This window comes from Lampetra fluviatilis, chromosome 27, assembly GCF_964198595.1.
Source record: "Lampetra fluviatilis chromosome 27, kcLamFluv1.1, whole genome shotgun sequence".
NCBI classification, from domain to species: Eukaryota; Metazoa; Chordata; class Hyperoartia; order Petromyzontiformes; family Petromyzontidae; genus Lampetra; species Lampetra fluviatilis.
Window position 1 is genome coordinate 916,140 of NC_136301.1, and position 23,623 is coordinate 939,762.

At 49.1% G+C, this 23,623-nt stretch overlaps 2 protein-coding genes and 1 long non-coding RNA gene across 3 annotated transcripts in view; all 3 read right to left on the reverse strand.

Moving 5' to 3' along the window:
• The window catches only part of LOC144942438 (scavenger receptor cysteine-rich domain-containing protein DMBT1-like), a 132,162-nt gene that overhangs the window by 38,379 nt on the left and 70,160 nt on the right, over positions 1–23,623 (reverse strand). The gene's annotated exons all lie outside the window — the stretch shown is intronic.
• Positions 837–21,780, reverse strand: LOC144942426 (CUB and zona pellucida-like domain-containing protein 1). The gene is made up of 8 exons (XM_078869298.1): positions 21,615–21,780; positions 19,316–19,503; positions 18,763–18,896; positions 17,680–17,806; positions 17,313–17,458; positions 16,525–16,621; positions 2,944–3,118; positions 837–985 (listed from the first exon to the last, which is right to left on the reverse strand). The coding sequence occupies exons 1-8, from the start codon at positions 21,778–21,780 to the stop codon at positions 837–839; spliced, it is 1,182 nt and encodes a 393-aa protein (XP_078725424.1).
• On the reverse strand, positions 22,111–23,343 carry LOC144942236 (uncharacterized). The gene is made up of 4 exons (XR_013639341.1): positions 23,322–23,343; positions 22,917–22,940; positions 22,397–22,417; positions 22,111–22,206 (listed from the first exon to the last, which is right to left on the reverse strand). It is a non-coding gene; the product is annotated as an uncharacterized LOC144942236 (long non-coding RNA).

The window sequence follows — 23,623 nt, forward strand, 5'->3', positions numbered from 1 at the left end:
GTGTGGTAAACTAACCACCGCGACCTTAACCCGCAGGGCGTAGGGTGGCCCTCATCCAGCAGTGGATTGACAAAAGGGCTATACGTGTGCCATTGGCACAAGATCATTTGATTGCATGTTCCGGCACCTCCGATTAGCACGGTTGGGTACGTACGGTGCGAAAGAAGTTCCACATACACACATACAAAGAGCAAGGCAGACAGGTTTTGCAGAGACAAGTGTGTTTAATGAACAGACCTAAACAGACACCACACCCTGAGCAAGCACTCCTCAGCTCTCTTACTCTTCACGCAGGGCACCTTCCACTCACAGCAATCGACATTTTAAAATAATTATTTAATGAGAAATACATTTACGCACTCTTCCCTTAACATTTTACAACGGAATTTAAGGCATTCGATTACTCTTTACGAGTTCACTTGGTGGCCGCAGTCACTTGAAGACTTTTGCAAATGACTCACTCCAAAGACGCAGATTTTTGTTTCCCCATACAGCCACACACTACACTTCTTTCTACCAGATCCTGGAATCAAATACATCGCCAGTGCTGCCTCCCTCAGGCCAGAAGCTGGCAGAGCATCACCATCCTGGATCTGCCGTGATGCTGATGTTGTCCTGTCTTAACAAACTCATTTCAAGTCGGGTGGCGAATTTCCCATCCCACTACATTTCAATGGAAGTGGTATTACAGCAACCCCACTTCTCCATCTCACGAAAGAGGTCGCCTTTGCGATCGGAGCTGCTCTCGAACAATGAGATACTTGTGCAATTAGGCAGAAGGAAGTAAGTAAGGTGCGCGCCCCTGGTTAAATAGTGCGCGACCTCTCGCCCCTTCTTCACTCGTCGTTGGGGACGAGAAGTTGGTACTGGGCGCCGGCGCTGCGCAGGTGGAAGATCTTCACCGCGGCCACGCACACAGCGGCCACGGTCAGAGCAGCGGCGAGCGCGTACACCATTCCGAATAGCGCGCCGCTCACTTCGGAAGCTGCGGGGATAATAAACACGGCAGTCACAACAACAACAAGTCCACCCCGCACCCATCGGATGGACGGGTCTCAGCGGCGCATTGCGAATGTTTTTGTTTACATCGCTAATCGTATCGCAATTGTGCTATCGAATAGCAGGGGCGGTTTCTTCATTAGGGCGATTGGGCGACGCACCACCAATGTCATTCAACCACAGAGTCACGCTAGCCGTCACTGTGCCGCTGGATATAGTCCAATCAGCGTCATGTCACGTTCTGTGGAGTACCGCCTCTTTTTGGGCGATTTCACTCCGGCTGAAAATCGCCCCGAGTGGTCCCATAGACTTACATTCAAAGATGTTTTTTTTCGAACGGCGGGCGCTGCAATGCATTCTCTACGGCTTCCGGGAGGGCTCGCACTAACGTGCTTACGTCATCATACGTAAGCATGTTTCATCCAACAATATTATTTGTCGCCACCTAGTGGAATCTTTAATAAAAGAAACTGAGTGGATTGTAATAATAGTGAGTATAGAAACAAACAAGATGTATTGTAAGATTCACTTTATTTTGCATTAATATTAAAGAAGTGAAGTTGCCTTTACATGCTTAAGCGTTAATTTATCCATTGCATGGGTGGACCTTATCCTTATCAATCATCCAGACATTTGCCCCCCCTGAGAGATTTTGCAGGAGCCGCCACTGTCGAATAGTCAGGTCACTTAATGGCAGCAACGCGAGATGTTAACGGTGAAGAATCCTTGAGGATAATGATACCACCCACGGAACTGCTTCTGACGTCTCCCACGTGGGATCTCTCTGACACAATGCTAGATGTTTTGAAGCTTTGAGTCTGTAGAGAGTGGCGTTCCGCATTGTCAAGCTTCTGATCGATGATGTGACCCCGAATATTGACGATGGTGACGTGGGGTAGGAGAGACATTTCTGATAAGAGGAGCTGCTCTCATGAAGAGATTCGCGCGCCAAGATTACATCGCAAGCTAACTCCATGTTGTGTCAAAGTAAGATAGAATACTACTTTATTAATACACCAATTTATCCCATCAATCTAGCCATATGGCACGTATTGTGGAATTTCCATCACCGACTCAGGATCCAATGTCGATAAACACTGCTCCTTCGCCTCTGTTTAGAGAGACAATGACTTTTGATTTAGAAAATCGATCTTTAAAAATGTTAATTCAAGCAAACTCGCTTCACTTCTATTGACAGCGACGAAATGAGCACTGCCTATGAATGATTTCATAATTGCTGCTTTTATTTAAAGTCTTATTTTACATGGAGATCGCCACGTTTAAGGGTTGTGCAGGAGATCACAACATTTGTACACAATCGCAGCAATTTCTAGGGCTGCAATTGATATTATGCTTTGATTCTGCCGCTTGGTTTATCAGAGAATCCTTGATGATTTGTAGATAATTGAGGAATCCATACACCGTGACTACAATAGACAATATGATTTCTGAACAGCAGGGTACTGGGAAAAAATGTAATATTGTTCTCAGAGGGATATAATTTGTCATGAAGCTGCCCCACCCCTAACCCACTGTCCCCACCCACCAGTACCGACTGCTGCACATGCACTCTCAACCTCACCCATCTTCCACAACCCCCGCCACGACCCAAACCAGCCCAATCCCGTGTCCAAAGGAATGCAACTGTCCTGAAGAGGAAGGAGCGGGGCCTAAAGAGGAAGGAGATGGGGTCTACAAAGAAAGGGGGCGGGGCCTGAAAAGGAAGGGGTGGAGTGTAAAGAGGAAGGGCCAGGGTCTAAAGAAGATGAACCTTCCCTGTTGATTCAAAGTAATACAAGGAGAGTATCAAATACGTGCATCCGATGCCTTATTTTCCATGGGAAATGTAGACTTTTTTTTATTGTTAGCGAGGTGAGTTAATTTTTTTTCTATATTCTTCCAACGTATCGGAGATAACCGACTGATGAATCAACGTCCGTTCACCCTGGCGCGTCTTGCGGAGCAGCACGGGGCCCTGGGAGAGGTCCACTTTGTGCTCGGCGCGATTCTCCGGGCCGACGAGGTCACGCACGGAGCGCTTGGACCGCACGCACCCTCGCCGGCAGCGCGAGCTCACGTCCGAGATGTTGCACACGCGCACGTTGCACTCCAGGTACACCTGCCCAGGGACATCAACAGACACCGATGTGTCTATGTACATATACTTGAACTTCTTTCGCACCATACATAGCCAACCGTGCTAATTAGAGGTTCTGATAGTAGTCGTAGTAGTAGTATCATTTGTTTAACCAGGAGATGAGATACAGGCCTGTTGAGGCATACCATGTTACTTTGACCTCTTTTTAAAGGTTCACCTGGCTTACATGAAGTCAATAAATAGACGAGGAACTCCCTGCACAGGTGTGCATCATGTACATTCCACTGGAGTCCATTGCAGGTGATTTATTTCATTTTATTTGGACAATGGCACCAGCACACAATGGCTTACTCTTGCGAATAACGTCACGGGATCTTTAACATCCAATGTATTAACATACTGTTACTACACCTGCAGTATTAATCAGGGCGGCTGCGGGCTTTGGACCATGAACCTCTGCAACGAGCGACTAGCGTGCCACCGCTAGACCATGCCAACCGGCGTGTTTGGGCCATGCCATGGACAGACTGGCCCATTTTTCGAAAAACATCGCATTTTGTTTAACATCCACTGGGATTCAGACGACACGTTTTTTTTGGTTAACACACACACGGTATTCACCAGGGCGGCCACGGGAATCGTACCACCACATCTTGAGATTTTCTCTGTTTGAGAGCTGCCTCAAAAGCATTCACCACTCTGTCCTGACAAACATCTGGGGGGGGAGGGAGGAAATACTACTACCGTGTACTTTAGGATCTATGAATTCAGGGTCTGCACATCTGAATTGGCTCTCCACAAGCGTACCCAATATCACTGTACATTTGAAACATCGGAGAGGCCACTTCATGTACGAATGACATCTCGGATGAGGGCTCGTGAGTCTTGTATACCTGGGATCCGCTGAAGAACTCCACGCTCTGGAAGCTGAAGTGCTGCCTCTTCTCGTCGCCGCTGTAGTAGGTGGCGTAGGAAGGATCCACCTGGCACCTGCAGTCGGCAGACAAAGAGTCCACAAAACACAAGCAAGTTCAGAGGAGCAAGTTGTAGCATACACGTTCATAATTACAATTTCAACAACCACATTCTCAGTTTAACACGTATTCTCAATTTCTATAAATATTTAAACTTAATTTTTACCAGGTAAGGCCCACTGAGATATTTCCCTGTTTTTCAAAAATAATTATGCTATCACAAATGATACCCTAATCAAGTGGCTTATCACGCCGAAATTTATAGCAGCCAAATACTCTAAAATACATTTTCGAAATGTGGAGGACCTGGAGAAAAATCCATGTGATCACGGGGAGAACGAGACACGCAAACTCCAAATATACAGCAGCAGGCGTCAGGGTCGGGATCGAACCCAGGCCTCCTGCAAACCAGGCGAGGTAGTTAACATCTCCTAGCCAACGTGATGATTATGTGAGAGAGACACGCAAACTCCAAATATACAGCAGGCATCAGGGTCGGGATCGAACCCACAACCTCCTGCATGCCAGATAGTCAACATCTTGCCACCACGGCACCCAACTTCGATTGAGCCCTTGGCTTTCTCCTTGATTCAGAATATTGATTAAGGTGGTAGCATTTAGTTCGAAAATTGCACGTAATTTATTTTTTTCTCTCTCATTTGTATTGCCTTATTTATCCCATGAGCCTAAATGTGTTAGTTGCATATAATTTCCATATAACTCGCACAAATCATTAATCATCAATAATGAAAACGTGCACGCATGATACAACGCATGTATCATGAGCTTGAAATATGGTTTTAATCGCTGGATCATCACATTGCCTGCTAGCCATACAAACGGACCGTCCAATACTGCTATTGCATGCAGTATTGGACGGCAATATGGAATGAAATGGAAACTGTTATTTTAAAAAAACGAATTCAAAGTTGAACGAGGGTCCACCTTGTGGTATGCTTACAGAACTGTGGCTGCTTCCTCACCCCCACTTCCGATTAGCACGGTTGGCTACGTACGGTGTGAAAGAAGTTCGCCGTACATAGATACATCCATAAAAAAGCATCGCTTTCGTTATTTTTTCTCTCACCCATCTCTAATTATGACGTAGGACTCGCTGTCGGCGGTGCCTGGATTCGGGGAAGCCTTGCACGTCTCCAGCAGGAGCTGCAGGCTGTTATCGTAGGAGTTGAGCAGCACCTGGTGAAACAAGAGGAATGCGTGGTCGTTGGGTAGAAGTGAAAGTGGTCATTGGGTGACCCGGCCACTTGGGAGTCAGCCAAGCGCACAGTCGGCACGCCGTTAGCGTAGCTGTGACGACTTCGGTTGAGCCCTTGGCTTTCACCGGCCGACGCGACCGATCCAACAACGCAAGCTCGTCTCTCCAACCTCTGCGTAGATCGGGGCTCCGAGGTCCACCTCGAATGGGTACGCGCGGACGGCCTGGCTGAAGGCCTGGCTGGTGTAGATCGCGATGCTCAGGTCGAAGGTGCCCGAGCTGTACTTGTCGTACACCCTGCAGCGAGACGGGGGGCGCACAGACACCCGCATTGCCACGTCAGCGCACGCGTCTTACAAGCGAACAGGCACCGCCACCTGAAGGTCTCATAATGAGCCGCGCGTGCCGAGATGTTAACTACATCGCCTGGTATACAGGAAGTCGTGAGTTCGATCGCAACGCTTACACCTGTATACATTTTGCATGTCTCTCTCCCCGTGGTCATGGGGATTTTTCTCTGGGTCCTCCGGGGTTTCCTTTCACATTTAGAAACGCGCGTTTAGGTTATTTGGCCGCTATAAATTTCTACACGATAAGCCACTTCGTTGAGCTATCATTTGTGAAAGCCAGGTCGCGTCTGAAATAGAGCTACATAGCTCAGTGGGCTTTACCTGGTAAAATAAAAATAGCGTCGTTTTATATTTTTTGAGCAAGAATTGCAATCATGTTTTCCCAGGTGCATGCCACGCTCCCTGTCGCTCATCGTGAATTAATAACTGGGATTGACATAATCATACAATGCAGATTACAAGTGGCTGTTGTAGTTATTATGCTTGTAAGGACTGAACGAGCCTTAAGACTCTTCAGGAGGGTCCGGCCTTGTTTTCGCAGTAGGGTGGCGATGGTTATTGCATAGATTCTAAATGAGCATTTTTGGTAATTTTGACAAGTTTAGACCATTGAATGATGCCACGGGATCTCATTAACGCCCAACTGAACAAGCAGGTGGCGCGTATCGTTGTGGTGAACACACCAGGCAACCAAAATTGAGGTTTTTTTGGGTTAGATCGCGTAAATATATAAATGTGTCGTTAAAACCCGCCACCACCCGACAGTCAACTAGTAAGGGTTGTCGCGTAAACAGAACGTGGCCAATTCGTCACTCGTACAGCACTAACCGGTGTGTTGGAGAGCCAAGCCACAACATTTGCCATCTGAGTACGACGTTTCGCCAGCAATTACAACTAGCTTCATCAGGCGACAGCCTGGTGAGTGGAGTCGTAACAGCACTCACCAGGCAGGTGAGTGAATCTTACAACTCCGGGGTGGCGAACGCGCGACCCCCAGGCGAGGTCACCTGGGAGCGAAGCTCGCGATGACCCTTCCCTCGGAGCCGATGTAGCAGTTCATGGGGATGCGCAGCTTCTTGGCACTGGTTCCCGACACAAATCCGTACGCGGTGTTCGAGTAGTGAATGTTGCCATCGTGTGCCTGGGGCGGGGAGAGGGATTAAAGCGAGGGCGCCTCCAGCGCCTGTTGTGCACAGCCACGCTCGATCCACCTCTGAATTGCCTCCCCGACGTCGTCACCATCCCACGTGGGTCTTGTGATGCCCCGGTAATCGACCTCTGTCTCTCCTGCACGTGATCTAAAATCTGACCCCTCGGTGTCCGAGGGTGGCTCTCCCCCTGTCTGGCGTGTTGCCTTGTCGACTGCCAGTCCGTCATGGCTCTCGTCAATCCACCCTCGCCCCTTTGTCTCAGAGACGTCTCCGGCCCAAGCCGAACTTCAACTTGTAACTCCCCGGTCAATATGTCGTGTCTCTGATGTGCGCGTTTTGTGTTGTCAAAATGCTTTCGTTCTCTCGGTATAATTCGTCCGTTCGTTCGTTAGTCGCGCGCCTGGTCAGCGAGGGACCAGTGCGCCAAACGTGAGACCTCTCGCGTGAACTTCTCTCCCTGCCGTACACCCGGCGGTTCGAGTCTTTTGTTTGACCCACGGATTACGGGGGGGGGCTCCCCTAGGTCGACTCAGCCTGAAATGAGTACCTGGTGTAACGGTGTGTGAACATCGTCACTGGGGAGACAAAGGCGGCCGGGCGTGGTGCTGGCCAATCCACCCCCTCGTGTGTGCCGTGTACCGACCTTCACATGTGCTGCTCGCTAACAGCGCTTTGCCCCAACAGTCTGTTAATGCCACTGGGAGTCATCGTTGTGTTTGTGTGAACACGATTCTGCGGATAACCTGTGCGGTGGAGCCACAGCCGAGCAGGTCGGTGTGCAGGACCAGGTGCTGCCCCGAGATGGAGCCACGGCACGAGGGGTCCTCCAGGTGGACGTCGGACGGCGCGAGGCCGAGCTCGCTCAGTTCGCTCAGCGGGATCTGCAGCTCCATGTAGCGCGACGTGCAGTTCATCAGCTCCGCCCGTCTCGCCGCCGACGACGACGTTTCTGATGATGTTGGCGACACGCAGTGGAACAAAGCGGGGCAGAGTATTCAGACGATACTCTTTTTGGTTCTTTCGGTAAAGTCACGTAGGCAGAAAAATAAAACAAAACATATTTATTATAAAACCAAAAATATTTGTAATATTTTGTTTTATTTTTCTGCCTACGTGACTTTACCGAAAGAACCAAAGAGTATGGATTCCTGCAGTCACGAAAGCTTCAAATCAAGATTATTCAGACGGTGGCGCGGTTATGTTTCGGGCCGGCTGGGTGTAGAGACGTCGGGTGTTTGTGGAAGATGAGCACGGCTGGCTGCGTGCGTGCGCGCCGCGTGCATGCACCCAGTTCGTTGAAGAGATCAACGTGTACATGTCCACGGTTAAAATGAGGTATGCTCAGTCATTAGCTCTGAATCCCCAAAAGTTGTGTTTCTTACCGGCAGCAGCGGAGGTCGGTGGTTCTGCTCCACGTGGGGGTGATGATGATGGCGGTGATTCCATTAAAACAACAAAATGCAAACATTGATTAACACTTGGGGTGACATTTCTTCCGTGTCAGTGATGTATTGTTTTTGTCTCGCTTGTTCAAGGCAAGAGGTGAGCTACGCTTGGGTGTCGTCGTCCCCCCCCCCACCCCCCACACAAGCAGCTGCTTGAAGTGGAGCTATTGGAACTGTGGAAGTGGAACTGTTGGAACTGCCTCGGAAGAAACGTGCGGAGCAGCACCTCGCTGGGTGTTATAAATGAATGGGTGGCTCCTCTCACTGCCCCGACCATGGCACGACGTAGCACGGCCTGGCGTGCCAGGCAGGGCAGGGGGGAGGCTGCTGTGTCACGCGCAGGGAGTGGGGACGAACTGAAAGCTCGTAACCGTTAACCGGTAAAATAAACCGGTTTAAGAATCAGAATCTCTATGCCCGGAGTAATCCGATTGAGCTCTGGCGCTCTTTCTTCGCACGCGTCCAAAGGTCGTGAACTATGAAATGAGATGGTCAAGCAGGAGGGGGGGGGGTATAAAGACGAACGTTCGATATCACAATGCACACTCACTGTCATACAGAGCTCAGTTGAGAAGCCACTCGCACCAACAACATTGCAGTGAACGCACTCGTGGTGCCGATGGCTCGGCTGAAGGCGACACAGTCAGAACAGACACGCAAACAGAGACGGTGTTCTTCGTGATTACCGTTCAAAACACGTTTAATTTTCTAGTCCGTCCTCTACCCAGCAGAGTCTAGCCTCCCAAAGCACCAAGACATGACCAGCCGTGTCGAAGTCACTGCCATGGGTACCTCCGGTACTATTACAGCAAAGGAGCATTTGGGAATGGACGAGGCACCCCCAAGTTTGTTGGGGGACTGTCATAAGTTGTGTCAGTGATGGCTGAGTCGTCATTAGGGTGGCCGAGTTTTCAAACTAATTTCTTGAGAACTGCCTTTTCTGCCTTTAGTCTGTTGTCCTTCCCTCGTGCACCTCCGATTAGCGCGGTTGGCTACGCACGGTGCGAAAGAAGTTCAAAGTACAAACGACCGCGGTCACTGGCGTGCTAACACAACTCACGACGGGCCCCATCAACCTTGGAAATGTCTGTCCCGTCTCAAACGCTCCTCGATGCTTCAATACAAAGGCCACCACCTTATCCCAGGGAACGTTGCTTTGTGGTGTACCACAAGGCTCCGCCTTCGTCCTCCGCTCTCCTGACAACGTCTCCTTCCACTTGGCCAAATCATCTCAAGTTCGGCAGTGGCCACCGTCGCTACGCTGATGACACCCGGCTCTGCCATGAACAGCGATTTGTTGTTTGTTGATGTGTGATCGATGTGTGTTGATGTGTGGTCAATGTGTGTTGATGAGTGATCGATGTTTGTTGATGTGTGATCAACGCACTATAAATCAATGGGGGGGGGGGGGTTGCACGTTGAATTCACTTCTACCGATTTCGTTTTAGATGTTTGTCCACGTTTCCATCGCAAAATAGACGTTTCACGATTATCATTATGACGAGTGCACGTGTGACTATCACTTTTTTTTTTAAATGACAACTACTTTTAGAAGACAATCAAAATCACTGTTACGAACGCCGCATTATTTCTCAACGAGGCCCACTTTGCTGGCGGCGCCCTCAAACCCCCCCAGTGTCTGTCAACAATCGGTCACCTCGTCGGCAACATGAGATTGAGAGCCTCCGTGAGTTTCAAACTTACGAGCAGCGCCTCGTGAGACGAAAGTCGCGACCGCGACCATCAGCAGCGGGCAGAACGCGAGTGGCATGGCGAGAGAAGGAGCCGGGCAGCCGGCAGCCCGTTCCGTCTCTTACTCCGTTGTTTAGGTTTTGCCTCTCGGACTCGGACTCGGCCCCCACACGCCGTCGTCTTCTCGGCGTTTGACGAGCGTCAGGGTGACAGGTGGAGGTCGCAGAGTTGTGCCGTGGTGGTTGATGGGAGATCGTTTGTGGCGGCTCTGGTGGGAGGGGGACAAAGGTTTGAGGGTTCAAAGCTTTGTGATAAGGTGTTTGGTTCACGTCAGATCTTACAGGAACTCAAATTGTCTGGCATTTCCAGTCCTCGTGTGCCCTTTTTCATATTCATTTACATAAATAGTAAGTATCGTAGCCTGCACGCCAAACCACCCGGGGCATTCATTCGAAAGTCAACTTCCCCCTGGAACTGTGTGTCATCTAAGTGCAAGTCGATGGCCAGATTAACAACTCAAATGCAGTCGCGAGGTGGCCGAGTGGTTCAGAGATCAGTGCACTGAGCTGGCACCTCTGAGCACCTGAGTTCGAATCCAGGCAGCCGCCTGGGATTAGACTGCATTCTGCAACGCGGCAAGTTGATGGCGGTGTGCTCACGGACAAAAAGTCATCGCGTGAAACGAGGTTCTACCCTTACTTGGATTCAATTCCACCTCTGAGAAGGAAGTTATTGGTTTGACTGCCATGCATCCAAACCTTCGGTTTCATGTGCCGAGTGGGTGGGGAAAGTGCTTCCAGCTACTCCTGTTGTAGCCCAGAGGTCAGTGGAAGAAATCTCCTCGGAGGTGGCTCTGTAGGCTCTGCTTCCCTGGGCCCTTCTCAAACCAGAGGGTCGCACTGCTCTGCAAGGGACCCGCGTGGGAACGTCATCACGTGACGTGGTGCCGATGGCACGATCAGAATAGAATTGAGAGAAAATTACCAAACATTCAATAAGTGAATAGAAATACAAGGCATCTTTTGCGGCGACATTTTAAAATGCTCAGTTCATTTGGATAAAATCACCAAGTTGTAAGGTAATGTTATGGCTTAGTTTGGCTAAACAGCTCGCATCTACCAACTTATATTGGTAAACATACACGTGTTGCTTATCTTCATGAAGTAATATAGGGTATTCACGAATTAAAAGTGTTATAAATGCAGCATCCACACACTCTGTAAAGCCGGATTGTGTATGTGTCAACTAGCATTATAACTCACAGAAGGTACAGACAGCTACATAGTGCCGAAGTTATTGATTATTTTTTTTAATCTTAAACAAAAAATAATTGATTAATTGGCACTCGTTCTAAAAATGGCAAGACGCCTTCAATCTGCCTTCCAAATCGTGGGTAGCTCAACCCAGTGTACGACCAGTTGTGGCACAGTGACGATGTTGATGCCCGTGGCATCTTCAAATCCACGAAACCCCGTCCGCCTTGAACCACGCAAGTTTGAGGTGTACGCGTGGTCATCCCCCCCCCCCCTCGTCGTCTATGCGAACGACAATGCACGTGTTTCTTACGATAATAGATCGCTCAATTGATCGAATCAATAATTAACGCACTGATCAATTATCCCAAAAGTTGATAGTTACAGCTCTATCTAGCTGGACACTTTAGGTGCCGTTTGCTGCTAAATATATGGCAGCATATAGGGTTCGTACTCCTATAACGCGATAGTTGCGTTCCTGAAGAACACCGCGCTATGGAAAAATTGCGTTATAATAACAACAACAACAATTATGGGGTTAGGGGGTAGTAGGTTTCGAAAACACCAACATGACTGGCACATGATAACTTGTGATACTATTGTTGATTTTCATGTGTTGCTTTAGAATTATTGCAAATCGAGACGTATAATGTAGGGTAAAGCACAGTCCGCGATAACGCGTGAGACGCGTACGCAGGCTGAGCAAAGACAAAGGCACGTGGGTAGCATCTAGAAGCATCCAGCAGCATCCCACTGCCTCGTGTGATGACGCTGCGCTGGACGACCGCTTATTCCTACTCGCGCCACGAAGTTCTGTTCACTCGATCGCATTCACGTAAAAATAAAAAATGTGTTCCCTAATATATTGATTGCGTTGCATCCAGTTCACTCCATGAAATCAGCAGAACGATCTCTATACAGTTATGGACACCATCGCGATATAAATAGCGTATCGGCATGCATTCAGGGGCTTGATGAGAAATACTGCTTACGAGGTGTTTCCAAAGAACAGCATGCCAGCTGCAGACCCTTTTCTGTACTCGACTAGTCGTGGCTGGCTGGCATATCAGATTCATTGCCGCATCGCCGAGTAAGAAGAGAGGGCAGCCCTATCTACATCAAACTGGCTTGCGTACAGCTGGACAGCGCAATGCAGAACGGGAAGCAGCGTCACGGCTTTAGCAACAAATGCGTGCGCCCTCTTTGTCAATCTGCACTGCAGCGCGAGGAGGACTTGCCCATGCCAGCGTGCTCGCCTGAGCGGGTTCGTGAAAGCGGTCGGGGTGGTCAGGACTGGTTCAGATTCGCACGGTTGGCCACGTACTGGTGCCACATGAGTTCGACCGTCCGCACGCATCACGCGCCACGAACTCAACTCGGGTTGGCGGAGTTGTCGGCGTGACCTGCAGCCCACTCTGCCACTGCTCCGAAACACGTCGCCTAGGAACAAACCGCTGTCTACGTCTGCGTAAGATGTTTACATTAGAATAATACGAATGAAGTAGCAAAATAGGTAGCAAACTAGTGTCATTGTAGTGCGTATTTAATGTGGCGCTGCACTCTGATGTTGTAGGAAAAAACATTTATTAAAAAGTCTATTTAATTAAGTAGAACGTGTTGTCTATATTCATTTAAAGTTGCGCATTTTGATGTGACGTCACATTTCTCAAACCCCCCCCCCCCCCTCGTCACATATCGTCACAAATGTTTGACCCCCCCGACCCCTAGGTGCGTGACGTCATTTATGGATGGCCCCCATCCCTCCGTAATATATTAAATTTGAAAAAAAGTTCACCAGCCATTGGCCCCACGGCCTTGGGAGTGCATCGTAATTTCAGAACAAGCGATGCCTGGACCGGTGGCGCTTTGCTTGAATCAACGTGGCCAGCAAACAACCCACACTGCACAGAGACTTTTATTCTGGCATTCATTTCCCTAAACCTAAAGGAAGGTGTCTCCCTGTGGGGGTTGGGGAAGAAACTCAATCTTATAAAATATATATAATAGTGGCACATGTGCCAATACGGGCACAGAATAACAAGTTCTGTCGCGCCTTAACATGCCGAGCCGTGACCAGGGCACTGAACAAACAACTTGAACACAAATAAAGCACGTGGCATGTAGTGCGTTCCAGCGAAGAATGAAATGTAGCGACGCGTGTATCTATAGAAAAAGCGAGGCATTGTGAGTTAGGTTTGCGAGTGTCGGTAACGGCTCGGATGCGGGTGGGGGGGTGGCGGTGCCACGCGCGTGCGTTGAACTTCATTCGCGCCGTACGTAGCCCGCCGTGCTAATCGGAGGTGCGGTGGAAAGGAGCGTTCCAGGCGCGTGGTGCCGTTCAGCCACGGCTCGAGGGTGCGGGCTCCCATCGTCGCTTTGCCACATGCTGAGGTCACGGTGCGCGTAGGGCCAGATTCATTTTCCATCCGCAGTTTTCTTCTTAAGCCTTGTAATGTGGTAATTTCACGTTATCACTGATTTTACATGTACAGTATATACCATTAAGATGAATGACGCAATGGGAACGCATTTTATTTTCAAATCATTTTATTTTCACACGAAAATATATGAATCGTGATACAAGAGTTACAGGTGATAACAATAATGCGTTTACCTGCATCGACACATGTGGGGGCCAAGCAGTGGTGGAGCGGTTGGCTAATTGAGCTCCGAGCCAAGCAACCTGAATGTAATTCTAGGCCGTAGGTAACATTAGCATGGTAACATTAGCATGGTAACATTAGCATGGTAACATTAGCTCGGTAACATTAGCATGGTAACATTAGCATGGTAACATTAGCATGGTAACATTAGCATGGTAACATTAGCATGGTAACATTAGCATGGTAAAATATGGACAAGCAACGTCCACGGTTGATGCAGTTATGGATGGGTGCTGAAGGGCTGTCAGGTTTTTTTTTGACTGCCACTACACTTCTACTCGTCTGTAGACACCTATAGCTAAAAGTACACTGTAGATAATTAATTGAAAATCGATGTTTATTGATTAGATGTATCTCGCTACCGTGATTAAGTGGCTTAAGAGTTCAACTTGATTACACAGCCATGAGGCTCAAGGATATTGAGTTGAGAGCCCACCAAAGTGATATCCACGGGGGCGGGGGGCAGTACAGCCCTGCTTTTGATAAGCGATCCGCATAGAGTGTGAATATTCTTCTCGGGATGCATGTGCGTTCATCAGGAACCCTGGTTTCCCCTGAGCAACACAACTTATGAAGATCTCATTGGTCTAAAACCCTCCCTGTGAAAACACATTCTAGACTCGGCGAGATTCTCCCGGGTCGAGATTGGGATTATAACATTGATATTGGAGTAAGGTTTGGAGAATGAAAATAAATGAACGCCCCTCTATGGGCCAACGGAGAGCGGCGACTCTTTGTCCGGATCCGTGCATGTCCCACTCAGTCATCGATCGGTATGATGAGTTCGTACTGAGTGGCTCTGGAGTGGATACCGTAGAGTTTCACCACAGCCACGCAGACGGCAGCGACGGTCAGAGCAGCGGCCAGCGCGTACACCAACCCCAGCGCCGAACTGCTCAAGCCGGAGACTGCGGGGACCAAAGGTTACAAGGTCACAAGCGATCCGGTGCAATTCCAAGCTATTAAATTTAATTAGCACAAAGTAACACAGGGTGGCTATGCCTGGTATCTGACCAAAAAAAAAGCAGACAATTCTAAATGTTCTTTGTTTTTTTCGGTAAAGTCACGAAAGCTTCAAATCAATAATTATAAATGTTATTTGTTTGGTTCTAGCATAGCAGGTTGATTGGCAGGTATATAATGGATACGAACATTACACACAAAGTGCTTGCCACAAATTAACCACAATACCTTGCTAATCTCATCAAGGAGCATAAACCATCACACGAACTCCAGTCACCCTCGCAGCGACTTTTGGCTAAAGCCATCGAAAAAAGGCGGTCACCGCATCGCGCGCTTTCAGATGCGCTTCTGCGGCCGTCTGGAACGCTCTTCCTTCCGATATTAGCAAGCCACTGGAGCTATGCTCGGTTGGCTACGTACAGCACGAAAGAAGTTCAACATACACACACATTTACGCAGATGGTAGCCGATCAGTAAGGAGGAGCTCACCCTGGCGCGTCTTGCGGAGCAGCACGGGGCCCTGGGAGAGGTCCACTTTGTGCTCGGCGCGATTCTCCGGGCCGACGAGGTCACGCACGGAGCGCTTGGACCGCACGCACCCTCGCCGGCAGCGCGAGCTCACGTCCGAGATGTTGCACACGCGCACGTTGCACTCCAGGTACACCTGCCCAGGGACAGTGGTGATCGTGGAATGGTATCAACACGGAGATGTTGGGTGGCATCAACACGGAGATGTTGGCGTGGGATATCGCGATGTGGTGACTAACCCTTCCACGATTAGATGCATTGCACGAATTCAATTAATATCGCAGTCAATATTTATTTTGAGGAGTGTAAATGTTTAAAAAGAGAAATCGACATAATATCCCAGCAGGGTTTCACTCTGGAAATGATTGAGACGTTCCCATACCTGTCAACCCCTCATCAGTGCCTTCTGTATTACAGACCAATTCAAACCTTGTTGGTCACCCCGTGCCCCCTTATACATCTCAACGTTCATCCTACAAAGTCCCATCGCGAGGGTGAGACACAAACAATAGACGACTGTACGCCACATGGACCTGAAACTCAATTTCCCTGTACAAGAATACGGGTCAACCGTATTGGTGAACAGGTATGTGTTCCTGGGTTATATGTTAGATATTTAAATCACCAGGCCTGTGCCGTAGTCATCCGAAGTCATTAGGGAGATTGATATCTGACTGGCCTCCGGTACATGCCCTTTTGCCTTTTGGGTTCCGACTTCACCGACTGAATGATTGAACCCCAACGACTTGATGAACCTGCACGAAGCGGGGGGTATTCTTACTGAGATAAGACGTTGTGGTTAAATAAGAAGGGGTGTAAAGGACAGAGGGTGAAAGACAATAGAGGCTAAGGGTACATGAGCCACAGACTTAGGAGAGGTGGATAGCATCACGAACTTACGATCCCATACCCCGACACAAATAAATGTGACCATGACTAAAATTCATTGAAAGAAGAGTTCATTCGACTCTGCAATATTCCGGTGACAGATTCTGGAAAATGTCAGTCTGCACTTCACAAGCATCCCATTCATGTTCACAATGTTTAGGAAATCCCACGCACGCGTGTAGATGCATCTGCAGACCAAAATCAAATCATACGGGGCGCTTTTAACATGTTCTCATTCCGCAGAAGCCCCGAGTGTATTGGAATGATCCTGAATCGGCTAAAGGGAGGCCTCGGAAGAGCTTACCTGGGATCCGCTGAAGAACTCCACGCTCTGGAAGCTGAAGTGCTGCCTCTTCTCGTCGCCGCTGAAGTAGGTGCTGTAGGAAGGATCCACCTGGCACCTGCCGTCGCCAGCGAAAGAAGAGCCAATGAGCACACGTGAGCTCGGCGCGAACACAACGCATGACACACATCCACCTTTTTGACGTGTGATTTCCTGCCACCCCTTTCTTAAGCCAAACAGCAATGGGAGGACTGTCGTCCACCGAGCTTTCCAAGCCTGCCAAATTGCCTCCGTGTGAAGCGTTAGAATTGGTTGATCGTCACCCTTAGGCAGTGACAATCTGTGCCACAAAGTGATCAATAAAGCCCCTGAGGTGCAAGAAAGCAGGAAATGGTGATGGCTATGCTGCACTGATGACCCCTATCAAGAATGAGACCGTTGTACAGTTCTCTCATGGGAAATGCAAAACTCTCCGCTGTGTGCGACTGTGGTCACCCAGAACGGTCAATGGAATATATAACGTCTGAGTGTCCAATTCACAAATATGAAGGAGGCATCGTCACGGCGATGAAACGCCACTCCGCTACTCCTGACGCAATCATCTGACTCGACCACCTCAATGTAAAGTTGCAGTTGTCTCCACCTTACATCAACATCAGCCATGAGAAGATGTCCCCTGTTGTCTGTTGCTGTCTAAAAATAATATGGCCACAATTTTGATTCTCTCGAGTCTGTGTGCATGATGCACACAGTACGGTGGTGTCACATGCACACAGAAAAAGTGGCAGTCGTTTTATTTCTTCTCTCACCCATCTCGAATTATGACGTAGGACTCGCTGTCGGCGGCGCCGGGGTTCGGGGAAGCCTTGCACGTCTCCAGCAGGAGCTGCAGGCCGTTATCGTAGGAGTTGAGCAGCACCTGGTGAAACAAGAGGAATGCGTGGTCGTTGGGTAGAAGTGAAAGTGGTCATTGGGTGACCCGGCCACTTGGGAGTCAGCCAAGCGCACAGTCGGCACGCCGTTCACGTAGCTGTGACGACGTCGGTTGAGCCCTTGGCTTTCACCGGCCCATGCGACCGATCCAGCAACCACGTGATGGCAGCCATGGGCAGTGCCTCTTATCACGCTGCCGTGCGACCGAGAGCGGTGGGCACAACGCAAGCTCGTCTCTCCAACCTCTGCGTAGATCGGGGCTCCGAGGTCCACCTCGAATGGGTACGCGCGGACGGCCTGACTGAAGGCCTGGCTGGTGTAGATCGCGATGCTCAGGTCGAAGGTGCCCGAGCTGTACTTGTCGTACACCCTGCAGCGAGACGGGGGGCGCACAGACACCCGCATGGATCAGTGACCATATCTTGTTTACAAGGACACCGATTTTCCACCACTATGGACGTATATTGACCTCTTTTGCCGCAAATGCGCACCACACTAACTGGCTGTTTCCATAGAAATGTGGAATGCTGTTATTGTTATCATCATCATCATCATCAGTCTTTGTCTACATACTGCTGGATGAGTGCATCACTACGCCTTCGCCAACCCTCGCCATCCGGCACTCCACGTGACCTTATCTCAATTGTTCCATCTCTTCTGCTGCGGTCCACTTGCACGCGTAATGCTGTCATACTTATCTAAAGTGTGATTCAGGTTACGGGTCACATGGTACCATTTTTCAAACGAGAAACTTAGAGACTACTTCAGTTCTATCGGGGTGTGAATGAATGTTTTTAAAACACACCAAGGTCTCGATTATTTTTGGAAATCGCACCATAACAAAACAAAGTGCGCAGTTAGCTTCCGTTGCGTGCGTCGCATTTTGTTGACAAAGAATCGTAGCCACCGACAAACACATTAGCATTTGCAATTGACGCTAATAATATCTGCTCGGCCTTCCCCTCCCCCCTTCTTCTCCCCACTCCTTCTACTCCCTTTCTTAAGTTCTTGCCTCACCTTCCCCTGCCCACATTAAAGTACACACACACCCCGCTCGCGGTCCCCACTCGGTGGGGCAGCAGCGAGCCAAGTCTACCCCCGCCTGTGAACTCAGGAGGAGAGAATTTGGGACTTCTGTCCAAGGGATTTCTGCACCACTCCCCAACCCGCTACGTCGCGGTTTGTGCTCCCTACCAGGACTCTTCTGAAATATATTTAAAACATTTTAAAAAATCTGCTCGGCCTGTCGGTTATTTATCTCGTATATAAAGTGAGACGTTCGATATATTGGTGAGTGGCTGCTGCTGCTGCTGCTGCTGTTATTACCTGGGCGCGAAGCTCGCTATGACCCTTCCCTCTGCACCCAGGTAACAGTGCATGGGGATGCGCAGCTTCTTGGCTCTGGTTCCAGCCACGAAGCCGTAGGCCGTGTTCGAGTACACGATGTTGTTGTCGTGTGTCTGTGGAGAGATAGACAGAGAGAGACAGAGCGCCTCCGATTAGCACGGTTGGCTACGTACGGAGCGAAAGAAGTTCAACATACATACAAAGCGCAGCTTTGAGAGCGTGTTCCCTTCTGAAGCCTTGCATGCAGTGTACGTGGAACGCAAATCATCACCAAGTGGCGGTAACCACATGACGGTGCTTTGCAGCGAGGCAATACGCATCATCACTTTATCTCATCACTTTCTCACATCGCGTTCTCTCTCGTCACTTTATATCTCTTTCTCGCTCTCAATGCAGTCGTGTAGAGTTCAAAATGCGATTCGTGGACAGCCAAAAATCGCGGATGAGCAAATGCGGGAAAAACGAGGGAATACTCTAATACACGGGCACTGCACGGATACAAAGTGTCACACGTTGTATCGAACACACGTACCTCCAGCGTGGAGCCACAGCCGAGCAGGTCGGTGTGCAGGACCAGGTACTGCTCCGAGATGGAGCCACGGCACGAGGGGTCCTCCAGGTGGACGTCGGACGGCGAGAGGCCGAGCTCGCTCAGTTCGCTCAGCGGGATCTGCAGCTCCATGTAGCGCGACGTGCAGTTCATCAGCTCCACTTCCCGAACTGTGAACGGGTGAACGTGTAGGCGTGCACGAGATTGTAACGTTTTTTGGGGCGTATTTGTTATTACGGTGCCAGCCGTCAGTTTAACATGCAGTAGCAGGCTCAGGCGAGCAATAATATCCATAATAAAGGTTTTTTTGGGAGGGTTAGAGCGCGTATAAGTAAATGTGCCGTTAAACCCACCACCACCTGACATGGGTGGTGGCGGTTTAACAACACATTTATATTCACGCGATCTATTATAAATGTGTCATTAAACGTGATCGAATCTATACAAATAAAAATAAACCTTTTGTAAACAAATTGGTGTTCACGTAACCAGACGAGCACTGCGGGGTGCTCGTCCGTCGGTGGTCTCTGAGCCGGCGATGGGGATCCACGTTTCAGGTGGACACCAGAAGCCCATCCGTAGGGCAGCTGCCGTTGAACCGCAGTGCCAGCTAAGTGGTGATCTACGCATCGGGATGCTCAACATACAGTAAACCTCGTTATTTTGGGATTTGATGATTCGTAATTGGGGATAATTTGGTACGGCTGCTCTTTCGGCATATATATGGTGTATTAGAAATTCGCCATGAGCCGAATTGCCGTACCGAATGGGCCAATTTCGGCACGCACGTGAAGCGACGCCGCGCGCCACGACCAAAACAACGGCTCGGTCCGGTGGCGACGCGCGTGGTGAGCGTTCACCTTGTTCATGTGCACTCTGTGCAAGCCAACCCACTCAGGAATGTCGTCCACACCTACATCAAGAAGTAATAGAACGGGACCGATGCATAAATCCCTGAGTCTGCGAGACAAATCCAAAGTTTTAGATAAATTGATGCAGGCTGTGTGTCAATGCGTATGGTGTGTGAAGAGTTTGGAAAACAAATTTGAAATTTTGTTTTTATTGGGGCGCAGGAAGCAGTGGGGAGTACCATTGTACATAATTCGGAATATTGGATAATTCGGCAAGGCCAGAGCCCCAACTGTGTCGAATTAACAAGGGTTTACTGCATTGACCCTGATGGGTTGTAAACTCACGGTCTTAAGATTGGCTGCTGCTGCTGCTGTTGTTGATATAGTTGCAGTCACATGTTATGTAATTTATTGATGGGAAAAAATAGCGCGTGTGTTTTGCGTACGCACTATTTGGTCTAAATGTAGTGCACTGCAGTGTGAAGCACAGTGATGTACAGTGCCGATGGCAACGACTCCTGGCCATGGCTACCATCAGTGGTGAATGATATTGGAATTGGTTCTGGTTCCCCACACTTTCACAACCCTCACTTTGGCACAGCCGGATGAATAGTGCGCAAGCTTGATCTCTGTTCAAAAATAAGAATAGGTTTTACCCTTTCTGGAAATAAAACAGGTGTTAAGATGTTCAAACACCAAATTGATTCATTTCGCAAGAAATCAAGACTGCATTAACCACACGTACTTGCGGTGAACATGCAAACAAAACATGCTCTGCACCAGAGACAGCCTTCTTAATGGCCGAGTCTCACTATCAGTGTCAGACCAGAGAACAACGCCAACAGGCGAACAGCACAAAGCCAATGCACGTATCAGAGCATTTATAACTCGGGGTGAGCAGTGTTAGAGCGTAACAACGCGCAACAACGCTCTAACACAGCACCACCGTTCGCGTTTCTTGACACTAACATCTCGCCACCGTGGCAAGATGTTAACTACCTCGCCTGGTATACAAGAGGTCGTGGGTTCGATCCTGACCCAGGCGCTTGTATATTTGGAGTTTGCTTGTCTGTCTCTCCCTGTGGTCGCGTGGATTTTTCTTCGTATCCTAGAGTTTTTCGCTCCACATTAAGAATCAACATCATGCGTTTTGTGTATAAGGCTGTTATCAATTTCCACGTGATAAGCCACTTTGTAGAGCTATCATTTGTTATGGGCAGGTCGCTTCGGGAAAAAGAACTATAACAGCTAGGTGGGCCTTAGCTGGTAAAATGAAAAGTAGTCAGTTTTTATCCATGATACCCATTTTACACACTATGATAGAAATACACGTGAGCAATCGACATTTGTCAAAACGCACATGTACGTACGTATGTTGTCGCACCGCATGTAGCCAAGTGCTAATCGGAGGTGCAGAGTGGCTCTCTTACCGGGATTTTCACAGTCGAGGCCCGACCAACGCGAGTTGCAGATGCACTGATAGTTGGGGAACCCTAGATCCACGCACGTCCCGCCGTTGTGGCATGGTCTTAACCAGCACCCCGCTGCAGAAATATTCACCGCCGTGAGTCGCCGCACGCCTGTGTTCGCTGCCATTTCCCGTCCACGGGTACACGCGCCCGCCTGCCCACTTGTAAACATGCATTATTTACTACTTTAGGGGGCACCTGTCGCCATCAACTGTGCGAATAGTTGAGGTTTTCCCACACACGATGAATGTATTGGAACGCGCGCGCTTGCAAATAATGCATGCCCATGTAATGTTGTCCTACAGAGTTTCATCACTCAAAACGCCACCAACATAGAAAATGACCACTTTGTGCTTCTTGAGTGGAGAGACACAAGCATCTGAATATGTGCAGCGTGCACACAACCGTGCCGGAAGTTAAAGGTCACCCTCACCGGCATATTCACATCTGGCACCCGATGTCCCTGACATGCAGTAGCAGCGGTAGTAGGGGTAGTAGTATTGCTGATCCACACAGGTACCCCCATTGTAGCACGGATTGCACTGGCAAACCCCTGCAGAGACACACACACGGTCATTGCGTCAAGGAAATTGGTTGACTGCCATTTTCTTCCTACTCCACCAACACACGCTTCACGTCAAAATAAATCGCGATGAGACAGCTTCCTCTTCTATCCATCGCGTAAGAGAAACGCAGGGAGACTTCCACGGCCGTGAGGTACGCGTGAGACAAGGGCTACTCACCGGCAGTGGTGATAGGATGCTCTGCCCCAGACAAGGTGATATGAAAGAGACAAATAGACAAAGGCACAGTGATCTTTATGAATTGTTTACACTTTTGATATTGACCCTCATAGCTCATTGGAAATTGTAAAAACATGCTTTCTTGCAGGGAACAGTAAATGTTACACATTTATTATAGTGTTTTAATTTAGGTTGATGCCACAGATGATACATTTGCCCAGTAGAATTCACTTTATAAATGTGTAGTATCACCGCAATCCTGGTGCAGATTGTTAATGAAGTCCACTAATGTACAGAATGTGTGCAGAAGCTGCCCATTGTGCATCAGAGCAGCGGCCAACATTAAATATAAAACCACTGTTATCAAGACATCTCCTGCCTCTTGGCTAAATCATGCCCCGTTTTAATGTCGAGGATAAATTTGATGCCGATGCCACACAGCTCTACATTGTCAACCGCACTGCCCAGTCTGCTCAGTGGAATAACGTGATGCACGCAACACCGATGAGAGAGGACTTACCGGTAGTAGTAGTCATTCCGCCTACTGCGGATGACAAAGGCCCAGACATGCAGAAAACACAAACAGGTGTGCCAAATGGCGAGTCATATTTAATATTCAGTTTTTAAGTAAGTCATTGTTGCTGTGCCAAAACATGGTGCAATACGGTACAACTTACGAACGGACGGGGCTGCGTGATTTTAGACAGCAGCATGTGCATTGAAGAAGTGGACATGCAAGGGGTGGGCGCGTGTTTATGACAATTGTTTTCCGAAGAACATTTGTTCGAAAGATTTTGCGACGATATCGGGAAGATGCACTCATTTTTCCAGTCGCCATCCTTTTCTGCATGCGTGTGCCGAGTGCGATACAGACAAATGTGGGTGCACGCGCAAACAAATGGAACTACAAACGGCGCGCCCTCACCGTAATATTCACAGTTCCGGCCTGACCATTCTGGGCTGCAGTGGCACAGGTAGTCGGAGTAGTACCACGGATCCTCACAGATACCACCGTTCAGGCACGGGGATGATAGACACGCACCTGCAGAGGCGCGCACACCCGGCCATTGTCATACAAACTTAATCGTGCATCCACCCTGACTCCATCGGTTACTTTTGCCAAACAACTGTGACGAGGCGGCTTTTTCTTTTGTCCGTCGTGTGAGGGAGACACGGGGAGACTTCAACTGCCGTGAGACACGCGTGAGACAACGGTTACTCACTGGG